Source organism: Schistocerca nitens, chromosome 2 (assembly GCF_023898315.1).
Source record: "Schistocerca nitens isolate TAMUIC-IGC-003100 chromosome 2, iqSchNite1.1, whole genome shotgun sequence".
In the NCBI taxonomy this organism is placed as follows: Eukaryota; Metazoa; Arthropoda; class Insecta; order Orthoptera; family Acrididae; genus Schistocerca; species Schistocerca nitens.
This window is the reverse complement of record NC_064615.1, coordinates 389,642,160-389,669,518: the sequence shown is the minus strand read 5'-3', so window position 1 is coordinate 389,669,518 and position 27,359 is coordinate 389,642,160. Positions and strand designations below refer to the sequence as shown.

General features: G+C 41.2%; 1 protein-coding gene across 1 annotated transcript in view; it reads right to left on the bottom strand.

Moving 5' to 3' along the window:
- Window positions 1-5,284: 5,284 nt before the first annotated feature.
- LOC126234415 (uncharacterized) overlaps window positions 5,285-27,359 on the bottom strand; it is a 96,953-nt gene continuing 74,878 nt past the window's right edge. Inside the window, exons 5-7 of the mRNA XM_049943105.1 lie at window positions 16,389-16,533; window positions 7,120-7,184; window positions 5,285-5,510 (exon numbers count right to left, since the gene is read on the bottom strand). Coding sequence (XP_049799062.1) covers window positions 5,475-5,510; window positions 7,120-7,184; window positions 16,389-16,533 — 246 coding nt within the window. The 3' untranslated portion in view covers window positions 5,285-5,474. The remainder of the gene's footprint in view (window positions 5,511-7,119; window positions 7,185-16,388; window positions 16,534-27,359) is intronic.

Sequence of the window (27,359 nt, the reverse complement as noted above, 5' to 3'; positions counted from 1 at the left end):
AAATCTTAGCAATTTTTTTCTGAAGATATCTGACGAGTGTAGTATTTTACAGAACTGAGACAGGGACGATAACATTTTCTGAAAAGGATAGCACTTTTGGAATGCGATATTACAGGAAACAGTGAATATTTGGAGTAACTCGGATTACTGATGAGGAAAAACTGAACCGAATTCGGGAAAAAATAAATTTATTGCAGGGGTCCAGGCCAGATGGCATCAGGAAAATTAGGAAAAGGGTGCCAGATAGCAGTTCTTGTAGATGCGAGTGTTATCCGTAGTCACGTGGCAGAGGACATATGAAATTTCTATAAGGATTTTAACAAAAAGCATTCGCTAGCCATTGTGGATGGAGCAATGAGCAGCCTGGCTATAAACAGAGTTACAGCATTAATGCTGACTTGGATGGCATAGAAGTAGCAACTGCACATATTAGGGTGAGTGTTGTGGTGGTCTTTGGCAGCACCAGATCAGCCATGAGTCAGACACTGCTGTGAGTGTACTGCTGACTAAATCTGTCATGAGTGCAATATATATTAGGACAACTGACAAAGGGGATGCGCTATACATGGCCTACACTTGAATAAGAGAAGAAAAAATTAAGTAATGTACGGCGAGCCAACATCACGCAAAGCAAAATTTCTGTGGTTACTGTTGTCAGACACGTATCTTTTTTAGTTTTGAGACACGATACTAACATCCTGTTGTGAAATGATTGACATCCTTCGCCATTTTGAACAGCACATAACCACAGGATTAAAGAGGTTAAATATAAAGCACATTAATCACGTAGAATAAAAATGGAAGTCATTTCAGATACAGAGTTTGTCAGGGGGTGCATATGCTTTAAGGGGTGATAGTACTGATGATTCTGAACAAGGAACTTCATGTGGACATATACCCTATTCCGAATGATTTCCCAACCACAACACATTTAATGTCAGTTTTGTAAATTTTCCTCGAATAACTTGAAAACCGCTACAGCAGAAACGTATCGCAGTATAAAATTAAACTACATTAACTTCCCAAAAAAATCCTATTCATTTTTTTCTCTAGAGGAAATAGTCTGCGCGAAGAGAGCGTGAGAAGACTGAAAGTCTCATGCGACGAGCATGCGCAGTAGCTTAGGTTGTTTCGTAGACCAATTTGAAGTAGTTGCCGGATTTCATAGTCCGCAAGTGTCCCATATCAAATTGTTCGTCTCTCACTCCCCTATACTAGTGTGCTACGTTTTAATCGATGACGATGATAGAATAATACAGAAAATAGATATCAATGTACATTGAAGGTGTTCTTTATCGGAAACCATTCGGAATCACCAATATTGTCATCCCTCAAAGCATGTACCTTTTCTCTTGACTCATCATGTATAAAGACAGAACACTACTGCAGATACATTGAAAGAAGGTGATTTGGTAGAGATGAGAACATACAAACGTATGCTAGTGAGTCAATAATAAAAGTATTTCATTTTTAATTGTAGCTGTTCATAGATACTCTCTGGGAAAATTAGAACTGTTAATGAGGCTTGTGAATTGCTTACTATGCTGTCAGTCAGACAACAAGAAGCAATTAACAGTCTGTGGTGATTTCGGTGTATATTTTCTAAGGGATTTTGATAGATAATATTATCTCTAACGTTTATTTATCTCATACAGTTTTAAATCAGTAACTAACGTTGCGACATGAATGGATAAAGACAGCAGAATGACTGATAATATTCTCTTTGATGAAGCTCAAAGCACGAAAATATACGTATACCTAGTAGCAAAGATTTGTTTCTGATCATGAGACACAGTTAGGATAAACATGATAGTGCATTAAGCTATAGATTACAGTCAGTGGAAATCGGTAAGAATACTTAATGACTCCACGCCAAAACTTCAAAAAATAGTTTATAATTTATGGCCCGGGATGAAATTCATAGCGACTCAAAGGTAGACACAAAATCTAACATATTCCATGATAAATGCATATAATTATCGGAAAAAAGCTTTCCTCATAAATAGGAAAGGATTTTCTGTGATGTATGTAAGACTATGTGCTTATCATTTGAGGAAATAATTAATGACAGTGACTGAGAGCTACCACTTTGTTTCATTAGCTTGGAAGAACAGACTAATATTAGCAGCATCGCGAAAGGAAATCTGTAAGGACAGTATTTATCATAACTCTTGAGTAACGGGTAAATTTTAGCGATAAAAGTATTCGGTGTAAATCAAAGTGCACATGTGCTGCATCCGAACTGCATTTGTATCTATCAAATAAAAAATAACGAATAATGTATCTGGCAATGGACGCACCGTGTTTAAAGAAAGAATATTCGCAGGGAATACTTGTCAACGAACGTCTAGTAGGATATGTTGAATGCTAGCTTCCGTTCAGTGAATCTGAATACAAATGAGAACAATAACTGAAGCATAACAATATCATATTATCGTGAGCGATTTACATCAAACACGTTAACTATGAAACAGGATTATGGTCTATGCTCCTTGCTGTGCAATGACATTTCAATTTTAATATTTACTTCGATTACTTTCAGACATTAAAATTCCAATCAATTCTTCATATTGTAGTTAATTAAATTATTAAATTAATTAAATTTTTATATTACTAGCCGTGGCTTAAGTATTTGAACACGTATCTGGTATATTACTGACCGACCTTTAGTGCGTGTACACAATGTTTTCCATTCATTAAAATGTTCCAATAGGAAATCAAGAACAATTAATACATCTATTAACACTCAGGTTTTGTCTCATTTGAAAGTCAATTTAAAGACACCAACTCTATTTAATTTGTCGGTAGCAAAAATGCATAGGTTTAGGGTTAAAACCAACTGACATCGACGTCGTTACTAGCGGATTTCAAGGAGCGTGCACGATGTAAACGTTTGTAACGCTGCAGAGAAATCGTGGAAAATGTCATGAGCATCATCGGCCGAGGAATTATACACAAGGCCTCTCCCGTTCTGCATAAAGTTCTGCCTTTCCCCCTTCCCGTCCCTTCTTTCATGACTAAATTGTTGGAGGTTTTAAAATACTTGTGTAACGACTGCATTCAGAGACAAATGTTTAAAAATGTAACTGTTTTAAATAGCGATGGCATCAGACGCCTGGGCAGTAGCCAATAATAAGCAGTCTGCTAATGTTAATATCGCTTTTTGTGAAATTCCACAAATAAATTACATACTATAATGAAAAGAATTAAAACTACCGTACAAACTCGTAAGGAGGATAAGTTGTTATCGGTTCTTGGAATATTCCGCCTCGATAGCTGAGTGATGCCGGTACGGTTGCTCAGCGTGTTCGGTCAGAGGGTTTGCTACCCTCTGTAATAAAAAAAACTGAGTTCACCGATTAACAACGAACTAAAACGGGTGTCTTACGACGTCCGCCCAGAGCAGATGCAACGAACGAAAGCGAACAAAATGAAATTAAAAAAAAAAAAAAGTTGTCAGCACGGTAGAATGCTATGCAAAGAGCCCGGGTTCGATTCCCTACTGGGTCAGAGATTTTCACTGCTCAGGGACTGGGTGTTGTGCTGGTTTCATCATCGTATCATCCCTATCGCCGCGCAAGTCGCCGAAGCGGCGTCACCTAAAAAGACTTGCACCAGTCAACCGGTCTACCTGACCTGAGGCTCTAGCCACATGACATATGGATTTTTTTTTTTTTGCTGGCGAGTCATTAGTTGGACTACGTTTTAAAAATGTACTAAAATTTAAATTTTATTAAAATTCCTTGGTAGTCAGTTACCATAAATTTCTGATAGCACAGATATTGAGTATTTAGTTATCTTGGGTCTGTGAACGAGACGGGATGTGACAGCGTATATTACTACTTTGTTATTGTTCATTTCGTGCGGCGGAATGTTGTTCTGCTTAAGACATATTACCATAGTTTTTTCTGCATTACATCAAGTGCTTTGGTAGACGTCAGGTGGACACATATTACTCTCTGATTGGTTCTCATATTTGAAAACGTTAAGGCAGCTTTCAGCTCTGCCCATATTCAGACAGTATATTTCCATTTACATAAACACTCCTTACGAGTAATTGAGTCAAAAGAAATATTCGACACAAGTCGTCATCTTTCACTAATGACGTAATGTTAATGGCTGCTGTGATGTCACCTTTTGCTATAAATATTCAAAGTTTGATTGTCAGTTGGCGAAGCCAACGAATGTGAAAGCAAAAAACCAGACTGTGGTGACAGGCCGTTCTGTAGTTAAACCAGTTTCATAAAATCACCAATAACATCACGCCATAGTCGCCATGTTGTTTACGATGTTTGTCACATGTTTCCAACGTCAACAGTCAAAGCCGACTATTAGTACTGAATAATCCTCAGTCCGAGTATTTTCGTTCCATATATGTTTGGTAATGTACGTACTTAATTTGGTGAAAGACATCTCCTAAGAGTATGTCTATAACATGCAGCTTGCTTCCATCTTAAAACTATATTTTAAGTAGTAGGAAGCATAGGAATGGAGAATGCAATGTTTCAGACAGACCTGGCTTGAGCCTGGAAACTGTTAATGATGACGATAATTATGTCCCCACTACATTAACCTATTACTGGTCTGTACATTGTTAATAGCGCTTCTGATTAAGCCTGGATATTAATATTTCCCATAACCATAATCTCCACTATAAGTTCGGAGTTACGCAGCGGAAAACATATAGGAGGTGCCCCGTTGTCTTACTTAAAACATGAGTTAATAGATATTGAAATTTGTTTGAGTTTAATGGTCGGCTATATTACTTACCGGTGACGAGGGTACGACCATACCAGTTCCCGCGGTTGGTTATGAAGAAAGTTATTTCCCGATGTTATAATAAGGAAGCGTCATCTTATGAACCGGTAATTGTTTCCATCTTTTTAGTACTTGAAAATTTAACGTAGCATCGTGATCTTTGCTGTTGACTGTGCACAGATGCCGCACATGCCGAACAATCGAATCCGCTGTGAGACAGTTGAGCGTAAGAACTTAAAATTCCATGGACTTTACACGCTTGCTAAGGAATATTAATATTTCTGTTCTTACGTTATATCTGACTTTGTAGTAATTGGATGGCTAATGATTTCACCATACAGTCTCTGTTACAAAAGCATACCGAAAATTTATATTGCATTTGTTCACTCAAGACTGACTGACACAATCCGTTCTCTGCTTTCTGTAACGGCATTTTCTTGTATGTAACTATAAGGTTAAGAAACATGCAAATATCGTCTTTAGTGGTCTCTTACGTTCATTTAAATGGAGAGTGAGAGGTAATGAAGGATTTCTGTAACCATTTAATGAAAAATATAGCATTTTACATTAAGTATAGTTTTTAATAAGCTGCAGTTATTGATGGCCAAACATGTGAAACACCTTCTCAGTTGTTCCTTCGTTCTAGGATTGATCATTATATTGTACACTCATGGCGTTATCAGTTCCATGAAAACCGCTGTTGTCAGTCAAAGATATTATGATTCCTTTGTTATGTAGCGCTTCATATTCTCCTGCAAGTAAACAAAGCAGATACATTAGCATGTAACTGATATACGAGAGAATCTACCAGAACATTACTTATCTACATTTAATTACATGAAGAACTCATGATAGAATGCCTTCAGGCTTCATTAAAGCAAGGCGATCATAGATATCATAATAGATCTACTTCTGGGCTACGGGTTTAATACGTTGTTCAAATGGCTCTGAGCACTATGGGACTTAGCATCTATGTTCATCAGTTCCCTAGAACTTAAGGTACGTTTACACTGGGATACATGTATCGCGACATGTATGAGCGACATGTCAATTTGACATGTCGCGATACATCACCTCATACAAAAATTCACGGAACTTGTATGCGGACCCTCCAGCTCATACATGTCGCGTATACATTTTGTATATCGCTTTTTGGCCATATACGCGACATGTATGAGCGACATTTGAAGAACTCGCGCATGCGCAGTACTATCATTTCCTGTCGTCTTGTCGTCTGCCGCTTATTTCGACGATTAGCGCATGCGTAGTACCAGGCTCTTTGGCGGCTGTTTGAGTTTTGAAGGTGCCGACTGTCGTTTCGACGTTAATGTATCTGCATAGAATATCAAAAACTGCCATATGCAACATTATTCTTCGTGTTTGCGAGGCCATTGTGCAAGTTTTATCCCAAGAAGTGAAGGTAGAAGTTTTATATATATCAGAGTATGTAATACATTATATAATTTTTTCGTGCATCTGGCACGTATATCAATGTTTTGCTATTATTCCGGCGGCCTCACGTGATAATGTTGACAACTGATGCTAATGCCGACAATCGTGTGTGAGACGTTGGCATTAGCAATCGCGCGACAATGCAAATGTGTTATCATGAAATCTTCGTTTTACGAGGAATCCCCAGTGGCTAAAAAACGAAGTGTTACTGCCAACTGATCCTCTGGTGCAATCGCTTCCCGAAAGTTTGTGTTGGTTTTGGACACAAGAGGAGCCACAAGTGATAACAAACCGCGGAAATCCTCCATACTCATCCTAACATAATTTCTAAAATATGCGCCATCCTCTAGCGTTAATTCGCGAGAAACTCTTTGTGCCACCATCTACGCTTCCTCCGTCTTTTCTTCCTATCATCTTCCAAAAGAGCAAGTGTATCAGCACATAAAAATGTGAAACCTTCCAAATCGTCGTCGGAAGCTATCGCACAGTGATACATATCAACCAGTGTAAACGCACGCTCATACATATATGAGGTTGATACTTGTCAACTCATACAAGTCGCGATACATGTCGCAAAGTCGCATATACATGTATCTCATACATGTGCCGATACAAATCGCAGTGTAAACACACCTTTAGAACTACTTAAACCTAACTAACCTAAGGACATCACACACATCCATGCCCGAGGCAGGATTCTAACCTGCGACCGTAGCGGTCACGTGGTTCCAGACTGAAGCGCCTAGAACCGCACGGCGATACCGGCCGGCTTTAATACGTCCTAGGCATTATAAAACACTTATCTCTGTAGCTGTCGACATCGTACAGTACAAACGAACTGACAGTCGTACACCATAGAGAAAAAACAGTGCATCGAAAAGCAGCTTTATGTTCATGAAAGTAGCTTACCGGATTTCCTAAACCCCGCAAGCATTTCATGGTATCATGGGAGTTGATGCATTCGTCGTCTTCACCTGGAAAAGATGACAAACAAACGCGTCAGTCTCAGGAATAATAGCGCAACTTGGTTTTAGATGAAGTCTCTCTTGTGACAACGCCATTTCATTATTATTGGCTTGTTTTGTTCATTGATTATTTATTCAGGCATCGCCAACGAGGTAAAATCAAATATTTAGTATTTTTGCGTCTTTTTGCATTAGCGTGCTACAGTTTTCTCTCAAATTTGGAGTCCTTTCACTAACGAAATTCCTTCCACCAGATCATGATTGAAAAAAAAGATACTGATGTACGAGAGAAAAATCTCTTTTGTAACGAACGAGAGCCAAACGTAAAGCCGTTCAACGTTGTCAGTACAGCCTACAGTATAATTTCTGGTATCACTTTCTCAAGTAAATTCCCATATGCGTTTTCAGTGAGAAAATCATCACCTAACTGAGTCCAAGGAGATCGGCAATTCGTCAACGTGGTTGGCATGGTTAAATTATAAATCGGGAATCACTATTTTCACTTCATAATAATTCTTCAGTTGCTTAGATTTATTCATTTTCATTTTAAGGCACAGTCATATCTGCTAAATGTCGATACAGGAATACTGTTAAAATAGCATTGACTCAATATTCATTGAAGGGAAAAATCGCAACACCAAAAAGTAATTAATGCAGAGCAAGGAAATTTCTGGAATAAATTTGTCTAGGTATCGTATTAAGTTGATTAACATTGAAGATCAGAGGTTAATGTGAGCGCGAGACAAGCCGTTGCAAATCTGAAATGCTGTTACGCTAATAACCGGTGTAACCGCCAGACTTGTGGATGGAAACATGCAGACTTGCGTGAATTGTGTTGTACGAGCGCCAGATGTCACTTTCTGGGAGGGAGTTTCATGCCTGTTGCACTTGGTCGGTAAATACAGTGACTGTAAAAGCTGTTTGTGGATGACGCTGAAGTTGTCCTCCGATGATGTCTCGTATATGCTCGATTGGAGACGGATTTGGCGATCGAGCAGGCCAAGGCAAAATGTCGTCAGTCTGAAGAGCAGGTTGGGCTACAACAACGGTAGGTGGGTGAGAGTTATCCTGTTGGAAAATACCACCTGGATTGCTGTTCATGAAGACGTCGAATCACCATACTCACGTACAAATTTGCAATCTACGCGTGATAACCACGAGAGTGCTCCTGCTGTCATCTGAAATCACACTCCAGGTGTGTATCCAGTGTGTCTAGCACGAAGATAGATTGATTGCAGGCCGTCAACTAGCCTCTTTCTAACCAACAAACGACCATCACTGGCACCAAGGCAGGGACAACTTCCATCGGAAAACACAACAGACCTCCACCGTGCCATCCAAATGAGCTCTCACTCAGCATAATTCAAGTCGCAAACGGCGGTGGTTTGGGGTCAGTGGAATTCACGCTACAGGGCGTCTGGCTCGGAGCTGTCCTTCGAGTAACCAATTAGCAGCAGCTCGTTGTTTCACTGTCGTGACAACTGCTGTTCAAATTGCTGATAAACTTGCAGTACGATGCGTCAATGACATACGTCGTACATAGTGATCGTCCCTCTTGGTAGCACCGTGTGACTGTCCGGAGCCCGGTCTCCTTGCGACCGTACATTCTCGTGACGAACGCTGGTAGCAATCATGTACGGTGACTAAATCCCAGACAAGTCTTGCTGCAGTGTCGCAGAAGGAACACCCACTTTCACGTAAGCCTATTACACTGCCTCGTTTAAACACAGTGTGGCGTATTTGTCGCCTTAAAGGCATCCTTGCCTAACATCAACTCACCATGTCCAATCTCAAAGGTAACTAACACTCACGACCGTTACAGCGTGTATTAAAAGAAAACCAGATTTGCATCCTCATTATCATGCTACTAGCGCCACCCATATACTACACTACTGGCCATTAAAATTGCTACACCAAGAAGACATACAGATGATAAACGGGTATTTATTGGACAAATATATTATACTAGAACTGACATGTGATTACATTTTCAAGCAATTTGGGAGCACAGATCCTGAGAAATCAGTACCCAGAACAACCACCTCTGGCCGTAATAACGGCCTTTATACGCCTGAGCATGTAGTCAAACAGAGCTTGGATGGCGTGTACAGGTACAGCTTCAACACTATACCACAGATTATCAAGAGTAGTGACTGGCGTATAGTGACGAGCCAGTTGCTCAGCCACCATTGACCAGACGTTTTCAATTGGTGAGAGATCTGGATAATGTGCTGGCCAGGGCAGCAGTTGAACATTTTCTGTATCCAGAAAGGCCCGTTAGGAACTGCAACATACGGTCGTGCATTATCCTGCTGAAATGTAGGGTTTCGCAGGGATCGAATAACGGGTAGAGCCACGGGTCGTAACACATCTGAAATGTAACGTCCTCTGTTCAAAGTGCCGTCAATGCGAACAGGAGGTGACCGAGACGTTTAACCAATGGCACCCCATACCATCCCGCCGGGTGATACGCCAATATGGCGATGACGAATACACGCTTCCAACGTGCGTTCACCGCAATGGCGCCAAACTCGGATGCAACCATCATTATGCTGTAAACAGAACCTAGATTCATCCAAAAAAATGAAGTTTTGCCATTCGTGCACCCAGGTTCGTCGTTGAGTACACAATCGCAGGCGCTCCTGCCTGTGATGCAGCATCAAGGGTAACCGCAGCCATGGTCTCCGAGCTCATAGTCCATACTGCTGCAAACGTCGTCGAACTGTTCGTGCAGATGGTTGTTGTCTTGTAAACGTCTCCATCTGTTGACTCAGGGATCGAGACGTGGCTGCACGATCTGATACAGCCATGCGGATAAGATGCCTGTCATCTCGACTGCTAGTGATACGATGCCGTTGAGATCCAGCACGGCGTTCCGTATTACCCTCCTGAACCCATCGATTCCATATTCTGCGAACAGTTATCGGATCTCGACCAACACGAGCAGCAATGTCGCAATACGGTAAACCGCAATCGCGATAGGCTACAATCCGACCTTTGTCAAAGTCGGAAACGTGATGGTACGTATTTCTCCTCCATCACGAGGCATCGCAACAACGTTTCACCAGGCAACGCCGGTCAACTGCTGTTTGTGTATGAGAAATCGGCTGGAAACTTTCCTCATGTCAGCACGTTGTAGGTTTCGCCACCGGCGCCAACCTTGTGTGAATGTTCTGAAAAGTTAATCATTTTCATATCACAGCATCTTCTTCCTGTCGGTTATATTTTGCGTCTGTAGCACGTGATCTTCGTGGTGTAGCAGTTTTAATGGCCAGTAGTATAATTGGAATAGACGTCATCTTTCATATGTAGAATCGTGTCTCTTAGGGCTGCGATTTTTTTTCTGTCTGTGAATGTGTGAGGTTAACATAACACGCTGGGCGGATGTGTCCACTTTCCCACCTACTCTTCCATAGTGTTCAAAAAGCCGCGAATAGGATGGCCCTGGTTGTCGCTCGTATTTACAAAACTTCGCTCTCGGGCATTAGGTGGTTGAAGCGGGCCGGAGCGACTGGGAAAACAAACAGTTCGCTCAAAAGTTTAAGAGCTGTACTTTCAAAAAGTCATAACTGCGTACTATCAGAATTGTGGTCCAAAATTTCGCCAGGGGTCGTTTCCTGCGGCTGATATTTTGTGCGTGTTTTTTCTCCTGAAAATGTGAGTGCTGTCTTAGGAGACAGGTGCAAAATTCCTGGGAACAGCAATCACTTAAAAATTCTACGAAAATAAGTATTTCGAAACCTTTAGCTCAAGTGTAACCAAGAAATCTGTTGCATCTGAGAAAAATCCAAAGGAAAATTCGGAAAATCAGTGGAACAATAACAGGAGAGGCACAGAGTTCTAAAAACATCCGAAATTGTAACCGATAAAAAATGTGCTTGTAACAATGTAGAGGTTAGCAACGCATTATTAACAACCATATGTAAAAGTGGACCGTCGAAAACAAACACGAAACCTGCAAAGAACATGCAATCTTTCAAACTGTACCAAACTCTGCGGAAGAGATGGTGAATGTGTCAGCTGTTGTCAAGCTTGGAGTGAATTTCGGAAATGTGATCAGCAATATAGTAAAAGAATGTGCCAATTCTACTATAGCTAAAGAATGTGACAATTCTACTAAAAGTGAATCTGTTGTTCTCATAGCAGAATCAAACGGTATTTGTTATAATGAAATCAGTGCATTTGTAAGAAATTGGCCATTATCTCGTAGTTGCGACTACACATGTGATAGCGAGGAATGTACCTCTGAGATTTGATTTGTATGAATAACGAAATTCGACAAACGTATAAAAAATTAAGACACTCCCACTCGAAGTTTAAAGAGGAAGGGTTTTTTGAAGTCAACAGTTATGAAAAATCTAGTTTCACAATGCAACAAATTCTTGATGAAATAATGCGCGAAAGCAGTTGTGGAAACAAACCATCGCCCTAAACAGTCACAAGCAGGGAACTAGCGAAAGGGGCCAATTCCAACGGGATCTGGCCCAATAGTAGCAATCCAGAACAATTACTGAGTACACAAGTGGAAGATGACGCCAGTGTTGTGATTCGCATAGGCCTATACTTTACGCAGACTGAAACTTACACGAGAATAATCTATCATTTTTTCAATATGATGTACAGGATCTAGGAAACAAAACAGATGATTTGAATCATTTACCAAAGTAATGGCTCCACATGTTGTTGCTCTTACACAACATCAGATTTCTGAAGATAACGTAAAACATTTAAAATCAAAAGGCTATAACCTATCAACAGTCTACCGTAGAAGCCACACTAAAGGTAGTGGTGTTGCCATTTACTCAATAAAAATTGCTTTGTATAAACAAGTTTTATTTATCCTTCCTTCGAACAGTGCTAGACCTGCAAGATTCGCAGGAGAACTTCAGCGAAGTTTGTATGGTAAGAAATGAAGTATTGGAGATATTTTAGATACGAGGACGGCCTCTGAGCCGTTCTTGAGTCGATAGAGCACTTGGTCATAAAAGCAAAGGTCCCGAGTTCGAGTCTTGGTCTGGCTCACAGTGATGATCGTGCAGGAAGTTTGAAGTTCTGCGTTTATAAAGATTTAGAAACTGGAATTGTTAAATTCACGTTTTGCACTGTCCGTTTCCTTGTTGTAGGTATATACAGATCTCCTTGTGGAAATTTTTATGCTTTCCTGAAAGCACTTGATGGAGTTTTGAATGAATTAATGTCAGGTCGTAGAAATGTAAATTTCAGCACACCTGGAATCTGAAAATCAACGTTTTACATAACTGTCAGAGAAGTTAAGATTTTACAGACTGTATTCCATGAGATTAAGGACCTAGCTGGACTAGTACACACTAAAATGGATAACACACACCGTCCAGTAGATCATATTAAAACAAATTATGACCACATCATCTGAGCAAACACCATAAATCGTCACTTCTCACATCATATAGGTCAGACACTAGTGCTAAAATGTAATACCAAGTTCAAACCCAGAAAAATGGTCGAGAACGAGAGAATAACATCCGCAAACAACATTGTTAAGCTAGGACATAGTTCAACTTAAGAATCTTGGTAGTCAGTTATTATTAGCATTGGTGTCAGCAATAAATGGAACATTTTCTTAGACCTTTGACTAGGCCCATAAATAGCACTTGTACCATCCAACTAAAAAAGGTGAGTGCTCTAAAAGATACACCTATAAAATCATTAATTATGCCATTACATATTAAAACTAAAGACCTGAAAGAAAGAATGGAAAACACGTTTATCTTGCACAGACAAACTCCGAGTTTCATAAAGAAGTCTAGAAGCAGTACACAATCAGAACCACAAAGAAGTGAGGATATTAAAAGGAGAAAGAATTATCCAACAGATACGAAGGTCAGATAACGTGTCAATTTCCCGCTGGTCAACTGTAAACGAAATCAGAATCAACGCAACAGATGCTAAAATAAATAATGTCGAATTAACTGTGAATAATAATGCCATTCCCGAGCCTCTTGTAGTTAGAAAGATTTTTCGTGATTACTTTACAGATACTGCCGAAAATTATGTCTACAAGAAGCCGGATACACAGCATACATAAGCACGAGAGACATTTTGCAGCTTATTTACAGCCTCAGAAAGACTGCCTTCTGCCAGCGCCGACCCGTCACGTGATGGGAAGGCCACCACTCCACCTCTTACCAAAATTTCACCTCTTCTTTTGACTCCGGTGCGATGGAGGTCAGAATCGCGATGCACAGTTAACATCACTCGTTTTTCTTATGGGTGGCCGAGGAAAGCATTTCGAGCACACTGTTGCTCAGTGTCGACACGCATACAGGAGTCAATGAACCCACTCCTTCCCTTAGGGCAACAGTCACACCCAATTCGCGATCGAAAACGACGGTTCGCTGTCCGATGAACAGTAGGGCGACGTAACCTTTATCACTGCCAACACCCCCAGGAAGATTCAACCCTTCTTCATGGATATCTTGTGCCTTCAAGTCCATCGAACATCAGCACAATAGTTTGGAGTGTAGCCCGACCACAATTTTGCCTCTGGTATGTTGGGTGAAACCACTGCGGACCGCTCAAAACCATTCGAAAAATCTGTACGTGGTCCGAAGCGGCAAAGGGTGCGTATGCGCTTCCAGCACTCGTGTGTTACACACTCCTGTGACATGAAAATTGGGGTGCAGGGAGCGGTGCGACATTGGGACATGAGTGTAAAAGATGACAGAGAGTCCCTCTAAGACATCTCAGTTCGGCAGCACCATCTGTGCCAGTTGCGCACCTCTGTTGAGCACTTCAAAAAGCTACCACACCTGTCAACGCTACAGTGGCAACATTATTACAGTGCTATACTCATTCCCCATTTGCGTCTTTTCAGGGGTGCATTTTTATGGGTGCCAATACGAGACGGCATCGAACTGTGCAAGTGGACAAGCTCTTGCAAAGGGAGGGTATTCGTCGAACGGGCCGGCCGCGGTGGTCTAGCGGTTCTAGGTGCTCAGTCCGGAACCGCGCGACTTCTACGGTCGCAGGTTCGAATCCTGCCTCGGGCATGGATGCGTGTGTTGTCCTTAGGTTAGTTAGGTTTAAGTAGTTCTAAGTTCTAGGGGACTGATGACCACAGATGTTAAGTCCCATAGTGCTCAGAGCCATTCGTCGAACGGGTTTGCCTGTCGGTTCCCCCACTTAAATCCCATCGTGCGCGTGTGTGGCGCGTCGTGGAGGCGTATTGCGGCTCGTCCACGTGCACTGACGACCATCCATTGGTTGTCAACAGTGATTTCGAGGAAACTATCATGTACCACGGTGTCTTCAATGTAATTATTGCTTTTGAATAAAAATGCCTTTCCTGTTCATCTTATTGTGTATTTCTTTCAGTTCCCTTGCAGTTCTTAAAATGTATCGTCCAAGTTTCATCTAGCTGCGATACTTGGCGTCGACACTCATGCGACAGCTACTTTCGTACTTACGTTTTGCAGACCACTGCATCTCGCAGCAGTAGACTTGATGAGACAAATACAAGCGTTTTGAGCGACTTCAATTGTATCATAAACCTTTGTGTCATGTTATCTCATTTATGTTGTGTCAAAACTCCATCACATTCTTCGCTGATACATCATACTCGGTAGTTAATACCTCATTACCTTTAACTTTTGTTTTCTAGTGATATCTCGAGACCTGAGTCGAAACAAGGCCCCGGGAGTACACAACATTCCATTAGAACTACTGACAGCCTTGGGACAGCCAGTCCTGACAAAACTCTACCATCTGGTGAGCTAAATGTATGAGACAGGCGAAATACCCTCAGACTTCAAGAAGAACATAATAATTCCAATCCCAAAGAAAGCAGGTGTTGACAGATGCGAAAATTACCAAACTACTGCACGGCTGCAAAATACTAACGCGAATTCTTTACAGACGAATGGAAAAACTGGTAGAAGCCGACCTCGGGGAAGATCAGTTTGGATTCCGTAGAAATGTTGGAACACGTGAGGCAATACTGACCCTACGACTTATCTTAGAAAATAGATTAAGGAAAGGCAAACCTACGTTTCTAGCATTTGTAGCCTTAGAGAAAGCTTTTGATAATGTTGACTCGAATACTCTCTTTCTGAAGCTGGCAGGGGTAAAATACTGGGAGGGAAAGGCTATTTACAATTTGTACGGAAACCAGATGGCAGTTATAAGAGTTGAGGGGCATGAAAGGGAAGTAGTGGTTGCGAAAGGAGTGAGACAGGGTTGTAGCCTATCCCAGATGTTGTTCAATCTGTATATTGAGCAAGCAGTAAAGGAAAGAAAAGAAAAATTCGGAGTAGGTATTAAAATCCATGGAGAAGAAATAAAAACTTTAAGGTTCGCCGATGACATTGTAATTCTGTCAGAGATAGCAAAGGACTTGGAAGAGCAGTTGAACGGAATGGACAGTGTCCTGAAAGGAGGATATAAGATGAATATCAACAAAAGCAAAACGAGGATAATGGAATGTAATCAAGTTAACTCAGGTGATGCTGAGGGAATTAGATTAGGAAATGAGACACTTAAAGTAGTAAAGGAGTTTTGCTATTTGGGAAGCAAAATAACTGATGATGGTCGAAGTAGAGAGAATATAAAATGTAGAATGGCAATGGCAAGGAAAGCGTTTCTGAAGAAGAGAAATTTGTTATGATCGAGTATTGATTTAAGTGTCAGGAAGTCGTTTTTAAAAGTATTTGTATGGAGTGTAGCCATATATGGAAGTGAAACATGGACGATAAATAGTTTCGACAAGAAGAGAATGCAAGCTTTTGAAATGTGGTGCTGCAGAAGAATGCTGAAGATTAGATGGGTCGATCACATAACTAATGAGGAGGTATTGAATAGAATTAGGGAGAAGAGGAGTTTGTGGCACAGCTTGACTAGAAGAAGGGATCGGTTCGTAAGACATGTTCTGCGGCATCAAAGGATCACCAATTTAGTATTGGAGGGCAGCGTGGAGGGTAAAAATCGTAGAGGGGCACCAAGATATGAATACAGTAAGCAGACTCAGAAGGATTTAGAGTGCAGTACGTACTGAGAGATGAAGCAGCTTGAACAGGATAAAGTAGCATGGTGAGCTGCATCAAACCAGTCTCAGGACTGAAGACCACAACAACAACAACATCCAGAGACGGACACATAATAAGGATCAGTATGAGTCAGTCTGTGGTTTTCGGTCCTTACAGCTTAAACGTGTGGCGTGAATCGACATACAGTACGTACCTTCGAAATCGCAGCCCTCGAGATCCCGCGTCACTGCATCCGTGTCGATCGTGTATCTGTCCTCGGACCCTTCCGAAGCCATCTGAAGCGTCGCTTTCAGCACCGTCACGATATTGTCCACCGCAACTCCGCCACCGTTTTTAAGCTGTTAAATAGACAGCCACATAGGCCATTAACTAGTCACTGAGAGTGTAAGCGACAGAGCTATAGTATTTAATATACGTAGCAAATTATGTCTTAAGGTTAACTTAATGTTAAGATCTACTCATTGACTATTTGCATTGCTGTTATACGATATTTTCTCTTTTTTCTCTTTTCCTAATTACAACTCTTAGCCTACTTCACAGATCTACGAACACAACAAAAGGAACACATATGTGTTTGCAAATTTACTTGTTACTTTAGCGATAAGACTGGAGCTAATCTGTAACGAAATTCTCCCTATTTTCTTACATTATTTGTTGTTTAGTACTAGTTTATTTCATCTCTTTACCTTCAACTTGACTGAAGTCATTGGGACGTCTAATTTCCTAACAATGAATCGGTTCGCAATTTGAGAAGATCCCCAAGAAAGTAAAACTTGTCATGAAAGAAGAACACTGAGCCGTGTATCGACTCGTGCTACACCTTGTGTTTAGATTCCATTGGGTTTCCTTTTCTTCCCCTGACATGTTTGTTTGATATGTTGTCTGTCATTAAGTGACTGCTTGGTAGTCTTTTCCCTCTGCTATCGATATCTGCGTTTTTGCTATTAAAAACAGTCTTGATCACGATTTATTTAACATGGTGACCAGTTTCGACCACTACTGTGGTCATCTTCAGACCCATAAGTTGTATACAAAGCTCTAATTAGAGGGCTACATACATTAAACAAAATACATAAAGTTATAAAGCTATAAAACGTTGAATTACCATTGAGTAGGAACCTCTTTCTGTTGGAGAATCACTACTGGAGAAACCAGTGCACGTCTTACTATATATAATGGAGGCTCCACCCACTTCTGACTGCATGATGTCATTATTAACCAATGAGTTATAAGTCGAATTGCAATTTAAAATTTCTTAGTTAAAAGAACATTGTCAAGAATTAGAAATAAATACACACTAAACTTAGCTTATTAAACAGCTATTGTCAATTAAGAAGCGTTAAAAATATTTAAAGGTGTAGGAAAATGAACTTCGGTTTGGCAGTACATGGGTTGCCCTCTCAAGACCTGTCAGCCCAGATAAAGAGGTATTCATCTGCATTAAATTTCTTCTTCCTTCTAGTACTCAACACAAATGGCATACTTGGAACAAGTGTACCATACGGCTGTTTAGCCAAAAGTCCTGTTGTCTCTGCTATACTCCACGTCTTCCATGTAAGAATATTTGCATCTAGAAATGCTTCAAGGCCACCATAATCACAATGATTGCCCCACACAACTGCAAGTGTGAGCCATGTACTACCTCCAAACACGGCTTGTACATCACATGTAAAATTCAAACGTAGTCCACGAAATACGTTTGGACCTCCAATTAGTTGTTGTTTGTCAAACTGTCCAGCAAGATCAATGTCTATCGCCTTCAAAGAACGATAAACAGGAACGCTGCGCCGCCAGCGACGACGGTAACCACGTCGCCCAGGCATTGCTGTGGCACGTTAAAACAGGAAAAATTACAGGAAAAAAATGACGCTGTTATAAATTCCAAGAAGAGATTTACACAAATGACATACATGGGACCTATCTCAGATAAAATAAATAAATTATTTAAGAACACAAGCGTGACAATAGCATTTAAAACTAATAACCCCCTACAGATGAAACTGAAACACACAATTGGAGACTCATATAGATACCAAAAGTCAGGCGTTTATAAAATAATATGTAATGACTGTGAGAAACAGTATATTGGCCAAACTGGCCGTAACTTTTTAACACGTATCAAATCAATATTTGGTCAACATCTTGATGGATACAATCATTCTGAGGGTTGCATTTCTAGCAATTTGAAAATATTACATACTGTGCCAAAAGGACCACTGCTAAATACCTTATAAGAAATTGAAATTTTTTCACTTCACAAAAGTAATCCATTATCTGTTTTAAACGAACAACTTCAGTTCAAAGACAAACATTTCTTTGAGCTTTTCGATGATCTGCTTTAGAATGTTTACTCTTCTGTCCTTTGTTTTAAAAGGTTAAAAAAATTATATATATATATATATATATATATATATATATATATATATATATATACACTCCTGGAAATTGAAATAAGAACACCGTGAATTCATTGTCCCAGGAAGGGGAAACTTTATTGACACATTCCTGGGGTCAGATACATCACATGATCACACTGACAGAACCACAGGCACATAGACACAGGCAACAGAGCATGCACAATGTCGGCACTAGTACAGTGTATATCCACCATTCGCAGCAATGCAGGCTGCTATTCTCCCATGGAGACGATCGTAGAGATGCTGGATGTAGTCCTGTGGAACGGCTTGCCATGCCATTTCCACCTGGCGCCTCAGTTGGACCAGCGTTCGTGCTGGACGTGCAGACCGCGTGAGACGATGCTTCATCCAGTCCCAAACATGCTCAATGGGGGACAGATCCGGAGATCTTGCTGGCCAGGGTAGTTGACTTACACCTTCTAGAGCACGTTGGGTGGCACGGGATACATGCGGACGTGCATTGTCCTGTTGGAACAGCAAGTTCCCTTGCCGGTCTAGGAATGGTAGAACGATGGGTTCGATGACGGTTTGGATGTACCGTGCACTATTCAGTGTCCCCTCGACGATCACCAGTGGTGTACGGCCAGTGTAGGAGATCGCTCCCCACACCATGATGCCGGGTGTTGGCCCTGTGTGCCTCGGTCGTATGCAGTCCTGATTGTGGCGCTCACCTGCACGGCGCCAAACACGCATACGATCATCATTGGCACCAAGGCAGAAGCGACTCTCATCGCTGAAGACGACACGTCTCCATTCGTCCCTCCATTCACGCCTGTCGCGACACCACTGGAGGCGGGCTGCACGATGTTGGGGCGTGAGCGGAAGACGGCCTAACGGTGTGCGGGACCGTAGCCCAGCTTCATGGAGACGGTTGCGAATGGTCCTCGCCGATACCCCAGGAGCAACAGTGTCCCTAATTTGCTGGGAAGTGGCGGTGCGGTCCCCTACGGCACTGCGTAGGATCCTACGGTCTTGGCGTGCATCCGTGCGTCGCTGCGGTCCGGTCCGAGGTCGACGGGCACGTGCACCTTCCGCCGACCACTGGCGACAACATCGATGTACTGTGGAGACCTCACGCCCCACGTGTTGAGCAATTCGGCGGTACGTCCACCCGGCCTCCCGCATGCCCACTATACGCCCTCGCTCAAAGTCCGTCAACTGCACATACGGTTCACGTCCACGCTGTCGCGGCATGCTACCAGTGTTAAAGACTGCGATGGAGCTCCGTATGCCACGGCAAACTGGCTGACACTGACGGCGGCGGTGCACAAATGCTGCGCAGCTAGCGCCATTCGACGGCCAACACCGCGGTTCCTGGTGTGTCCGCTGTGCCGTGCGTGTGGTCATTGCTTGTACAGCCCTCTCGCAGTGTCCGGAGCAAGTATGGTGGGTCTGACACACCGGTGTCAATGTGTTCTTTTTTCCATTTCCAGGAGTGTATATATATATATATATATATATATATATATATATATATATATTAATTATAAAGACTTTTAGCAAATATTTTATCTTTACATTATAATTGTCTTTTACCAAGCATTATTTTATGATTGACTATCTGTTTTAGAATTTTTGCTTTTATGCTTTTAGACTGCATATTGCTAATTGACATCGTTTTATTTTTGACACTGGCTCATAATTTTATAATTTTAAATTCTTTCATTTTTATTTGCTTATATGACTGGCATATAACTTGAGGAATAGCAATGCCTTAAAAAAAAGCACATGTAATCTACATATCAACTTCATAGATAATATTTCATACATACGGACAACTACTTCGTATCGTATTTGGGCAGCATGTAGTATACATGTCAGCTACAGATTATTGTAGTTTACTCTTTTCGTTTCAATAAAGACAAGTTGCTGCTCAATAATACATCGTCTGACGCCACAGTCTTTGCCATTCTACTTCGCAACAACTTCTTTGGAAAGAAGCCTGCTGCCACATCTTTGCACTGGCGTTTGTCCTCACCATGGCAACCACTAGTTCGACTATCGACTTTACAACAACTTCAGTGAAAAAAGCCTGCTGCTTCATCTTTGCAACGGCGTCTAACTTCACCATAGCAACCAGTTGTTCCAAATGGTTCACTGACAGGCCTTGAGAGGGCAACCCATGTACTGCCAAACCGAAGTTCATTTTCCTACATATTTAAATATTTTTAACGCTTCTTAATTGACAATAGCTGTTTAATAAGTTAAGTTTAGTGTGTATTTATTTCTAATTCTTGACAATGTTCTTTTAACTAAGAAATTTTAAATTGTAATTCGACTTATAACTCATTGGTTAATAATGACATCATGCAGTCAGAAGTGGGTGGAGCCTCCATTATATATAGTAAGATGTGCACTGGTTTCTCCAGTAGTGATTCTCCAACAGAAAGAGGTTCCTACTCAATGGTAATTCAACGTTTTATAGCTTTATAACTTTATGTATTTTGTTTAATGTATGTAGCCCTCTAATTAGAGCTTTGTATACAACTTATGGGTCTGAAGATGACCACAGTAGTGGTCGAAACTGGTCACCATGTTAAATAAATCGTGATCAAGACTGTTTTTAATAGTAATTATTTATAAGACATTGATCACTGCTGTTCCCGTAATGCATTCAAAAGTAATCTGCGTTTTTGCTTCCGGGAAACTGCTATGGAGGAAGTGAGATCTTTGACCGGTTGTAACCTCGTGTGGTGGTGCGGAAGTAGGGGCGTTGCGCTCGGAGAGAGTGTGGTGGACACGGGAGGGCAGTGTGGCTCTCCAGCGCTAAGCAGGCGTGGTCGGTTGTACCGAGTCACCACGTGAAGTATGTCGGTTGTGTGTAACGAGCGGGTCGAGTTGGCGGAAGAGCTCCCCGCGTGTTGGTTGTATACAGAATCGCCCCACGAGTAGTTGCTGTTCATTTCGCCTTGGTGGGACGTTAACAAGCTTCTTTCAATCCTCCGTTTCACCACTGGAGTTTAAAAGGAGACACTTAACATGAAGGAGCGGTCACTACCCGTCAACGTTGCAGAGAAGACGTGAACTCCGGTGACAGAGCGTGTTGTCGCGCGACCGTGTTGGGTACGCTGGCGACGCGTGCGCGGTCTGATGTGTGGATCCTTGCCATCGGAGGTCGTGTACTTCCTGTTCGAGCATAATTGCAAGTTAAGTTCGTGGAAGGTTTAATCATTAAGTTATAATTTTGTGTAACCAGCATCTCTTCTGCCTTGTGGCCCCCGACGACCTGGTTTCCTGTCCCTGACACTGGTGTAATTGAAGACAGTGATCTTTCCTCCTCTCGTTACTGTCAGATGGGAGGTGTAGTTTTGGCAGTTTAGTTGTTTCGCTATTTTGTCGTGGGTTATGAGTAAATTCATGCTTCTTGTTGGTTGATCATGTGGTCGCTCATCAAGGACTGTGTGGTGTAATGTTTCCTTGCACGAGGTTAGCTCTAATTCTGTCAGCAAGTTAAGCCATCTTATAACAAGTTTTCGCTGGCTAAAAGTAGGTGCAGTGACTACCCTGAGAGTGGCAATTGTGTTTATGGGCGTATTTAAATTGGTCAGTATTCTGTCTAGCCTGAGCATTCCTGAGTGGGTGATTTGTGGCCGCCTTACACAGGTTCGTCATATCAGTTATGTTCTAAAGATATTCCAGGACACTTTTGTTTAAAAAAAATTTAAAATTCCTACAAGTTTGTAAATTTTTTTTATTGCCATTAATCGTGTGTTGGCTGAGACCTGTTTAATTTTTTTTAATGGCGGTGTTGGAAGCTTCACTACCTCACCGTACTTTATTAACAAAGTTCTGTATTTACTTTAGTAGCCTGTTTACTAATGTTCTCCAAATATTTTCAAATTGTTGTATTGCTATAAATTACTTTGATTGGCGTTAGCGGCGTGTTTTAAAAGGTTGTTTATTGCCGTACTGCTAGCTTCTGTGTTTTTTTTAATTTTTTTAAATTGTTGTATTGCTATAAATTACTTGATTGCCGTTAGTGGCGTGTTTAAAAGGCTGTTTATTGCCGCACTGCTAGTTTCTGTAAGATACGAATAAAACATTTGTGAAAATCTCAACTCGACAGTAAACTACTAGAAATTTGGCCCCGTTTCCCAACTTGTGGTGTGGCTTGTAGTAACCGTTATCACTGTGTGTCAAACACATAATACATATTTGCAAGAAAAGCACTGTAATGTTCCTTCCACAGATTCTAAGTTGAATGGTCTCATGAACGTGGGAGAAACCTGCAAAAAATTTAGCTTAAGCAATAAGGACAAATTTGTCACAAAACACATACATGTACTGTCTGAGGAGCATATGATGATTTTTAAGGCATCGGAGCCACTCATTATCAAGTATATAAGCAACTTACAACGTTCATTTGCACTGAGCACTTTACTACACTGAAAATGTGTAGAAGCCAATTTTTGAAAAAGATTCACGTTACTTGATTTTACTAACAAAATATACAACAATTAGTTCTCCTACGAAATTCTTTAATGGAGAACAATGAGTTCGCCTCTAACAAATCCTTGGGCTCCTATTAATATGAACTTTATTAACTGGTTCTAAACAGAAATACATTATTTATGACAAGTGTCATTAACGAATTGAGATATAGGAAATCTGACCAGTAATTCTAGTTCCCAGAACAGCCCTCAGAAGGACTTTCTTCATTTCACATCCCAAATGATTTGTCTGCACGTTTTCCACCCGGAAACCTTCGTTTGGTTTTGTATGTTACCCAAATATATTATGTGCATGTGCCAGTGTTTTCGCTTGTTCGTGTGGTTGTTACACACAGATAGGGCAGAAAGATTTTCCTAATGTGATGTATCTCTGAACTGCAACTTTTTTATGGAATATCCGCTAAGAGTAGCACCAACGACAGATTAAAATAATGTGGTGGTACTGGCTTCAAGCTTGAACCTTCTTGTTCTCAATTGATCCATCAAAGCAAACTTCATTGTGAGACTCAAAGTTTCAGTTCAACAGTCTTTTATTTCACCGTTCTTAATCCGTGATTAAAATCTGTTCGATCCAGTTGGGAGGAGAACTGAGACACTATAAGAGTAATTTAAAACCTAATCAAATTAGTTTGGTTTTTAAACACAGGGAGATGAGTTTGTAGATTCTGAAAATCCGTTCTGTTCCACTAACTGAAGCTAAGTATGGGGAGGCAATGAGACCCTTCGTAATCCTGGAGAAGATAATTATACAGAATAGGAACGTCCGTGACATCAGTATCACCAGACTGCTGCAAAGTCTTGAGCAAATTTTAAGTTCGAAGTAAAAAATGTCCTTGAGAAAGATAGTTTCCGCCCGCAAATCAGCATGGATGTATAAATTATCGCTCGTTAGAAACTCAACTTTTCTGTTTCTCGTGCGACATTCTGCAAATCGTGGGTGAAAGGCAACAGGTCGGTCCAGTATTTATAGATTTCCGACAAGCGTTCGACACGAAAATTTCTCGCACCGGACCCTCACTCCCCCCCCCCCCCGCGCCGGCCGCGGTGGTCTAGCGGTTGTAGGCGCTGTCAGGAACCGCGCGACTGCTACGGTCGCAGGTTCGAATCCTGCCTCGGGCATGGATGTGTGTGATGTCTTTAGGTTAGTTAGGTTTAAGTAGTTCTAAGTTCTAGGGGACTGATATCAGATGTTAAGTCCCATAGTGCTCAGAGCCGTTTGAACCATTTTGAACCGCCTCCAGCCACACCACTTCCATGCATTTTCGGACGTATTCAGACTTTTTTCACTATGTCGTTCCGTTCATCAATGACATCTTATTTTCACATCACACTTACACATACGTCTTTTTGACGTGGAAACATCTTTAAGGATAACAATGTAATACATTCTGAGTTATAACTCCAAAACGAATTATGTCAAACAGAACGCATAACTAAAATCTGTCCACTTCTTCTCGTTATCCAAGGAGAGGAGAGCGTACGGGGAGAGACCCCCAACAGCTAGCACAGCTGAGCAATGTCTTGACGGTGTAGTCTGAGCTTCTGTTGGAGAAAAAAGTGGAAATCGTAGGACCATTGATTACATACAAATGCTTTAATTATTGACAATAGCTGTGTATCAGCCGGTGTGTCTCTAGTATATAAGCCGGCCGGGATGGCCAAGCGGTTATAGGCGCTACAGTCTGGAACCGAGTGACCGCTACGGTCGCAGGTTCGAATCCTGCCTCGGGCATAGATGTGTGTGATGTCCTTAGGTTAGTTAGGTTTACGTAGTTCTAAGTTCTAGGGGACTGATTACCTTAGAAGTTAAGTCCCATAGTGCTCAGCCATTTGATTTTGTAGTATATTAAGGAAAACCGGCTATGGTCGGATATCGAAAAGGTGATATTATCCTATCCCATAAGCCACGGCCACTATTTATTCTTCAATAAAAGCAGTTTTGAAAGCACTGTCACTTGTTGTAGTGAAAAGTAACAGTTAAATCCAAAATAGAGATGCTGAAACGCAGAGCGAAATACGACGAAACTGGATAATCAGCTTGTACAGTGTTGATAACTTGCTTCACTTCCAAAGTGAGATTTGGTACGTTTTTTCAGTGTGATTGAAAAAACTGTTGGTTATGTCTTCAAACCGAGAAAGGAAAGGGGATGAGAGAAAACTTAAAAGACGTTACAGACGAAGCAGAAAAAAGTAATTTACAGGAGCGTGGCAAGAAGGGGAATATGAATTGTATTAATGACAGATCCTAGGGAGAGGGAGTATTTGGGGAAGGATTTCATGTAATTTTCCACGTGTACACGAGCAATGTTTGGATTCAAAAGATTATAGCATCTGAAAGGCAGTGCCTGTCTTGCTTATTCTTTAATTATTTGCTAAAAAGTGTTTTTCTCGGCGATGTTGCTATAGGTGTTCAAGTTTGCGGTATAGGAAAAGTTAGGCCATTCTATTCTCACATTTATTTCTATTTATTTACTATAAAGTTAAGCGCTGCTGTAGGGGCTTTCATGCTGACATAGCTACATTCAAGTGTTTTGTAGGTGCATGTTAGAAGCTGAGTTGGCAACACAGTCACTGGTAAGTTTTGCTATATTGAAAGACTCACCCAAGGTGACCAGCTCCATTACTTAACATGTCAATTGTTTCACAACACCGTAAACAATTTCCAGTAAGACACCAGATTTAGTGAATTATTTCTTTCTTTGTCTTATTCTCTCACTTCTTCATGGGTGCACAACTTACATTGACTTGTTTAGTTTATCCTTTTGGGATTAAAATTCAAGATTTTTTCGCCCCCAACAACCTTCCTCCCCGTGTGAAGGCACGATTCGCACCATACCCCACCCCCGTCGGTTTATGGAGGTGTTCGCAAACGACGCTGAAGTTCACGGCATTGTATCACAACGCAGGGTGACAGCGATGAAATTTCCATTTGGTATGGTGAGGGGCGCCCTGCTTTAAATATCGAAACATATAAGTTAATACAATAAGCAGGAAAAGCATTCTGCATTGTTCGAAATCAGTATTAGTGGTGTGCAGCTTGACTCAGTCATGGCGTTGCTAAGTGACATGAAATAAAACGAGCACGTAAGGTCGGTTGTAGGGTAGCTGAAAGTTCGACTACGGTAATCCCTGGTAGAAGGTGACCATCTTTTGCGAAACAGTGTTGAGATAGTTTCGAGAACGTGCATTTGCGTCAGATTTCAGAATGATCCTGCAACTACCAAAATACGTCTAGCATAAAGTCCACGAAGACAAGATTAGAGAAATCAGTGCTCGTATGAAAGCATATGGACCGCCGTTTTCTTTTTCTGGCTGTATTTGCGAGTGGAAGCGGAAAGGAAATGACGAGCAGTGACACTACGCACCGTGTAATGTCTGACCACGTGTGTACCGGTATGTAGATGTGAACATATACATGCTATTTTGAACGCGATTGTTCCTATTGATAAGGAAGGCAGCAATGGATATCATATGTGATTCTTCACAGTAACTTGTGAAAGCATTAGAAGTTACTGTGAAGAATCACATATGATACCCATTGCTGCCTTCCTTATCACTTTTTCAGGTCAAGTAACCGGCGCCTAAAAAAAGCGGAAGAGTGCACAATGCGGAGCTTCACGCTACCAGACCGAAAGTAAATAGTTAAAAACGAAATAACGAATCAACGTGGTACATTCCGAATAACGTTTTGCTGGCAAATCAGGTTAACGTGATCTGTTAAGTGAACAAATGCTTCACACCATATTTTGGAGCTTAAGGTGATCGGAGACGTGTTCACAGGACGAAGGACGCATTCAGACAATTCCGAGTAGCCTGAAAATGAACTCAAATTAATCACAGTAGCACGGATCTGATGTGTGGCAGCGATGCAGAACCAATAAATCAGAGAATATGTCGATCGTAAAACGTAAGCAATTAACAGATCATCTTCAGCAAATGTTTGATCAGCATTGATGGATTACGGTGGCTGACCATTTCCGCATAGCATCTTTGAGGGATCGTCGACTAGAGGCAAGAAAGGAGGCCCAGAAGAGAAAGTGGAAATGAAGTGATCGCACTCCAAGGGAATTCAGCGTTGAAGAAGAGAGAGAAATGAATCAAAGTGAAATAGTAATCCCAGGCTGGGAAACTACTGAGTCGAAAGCCATTCGTGTTGAGATGTACTATAGCAGAGGTACGTAGGAAACTATGAACCTTGTTTGTAATATGTAATAAATTAATTCCTTGTGTTTATATTTATTAATAGCATAGAGTTGTTAAACGTAACCAACATGTAAAAGTACATAGCGTTTTGAG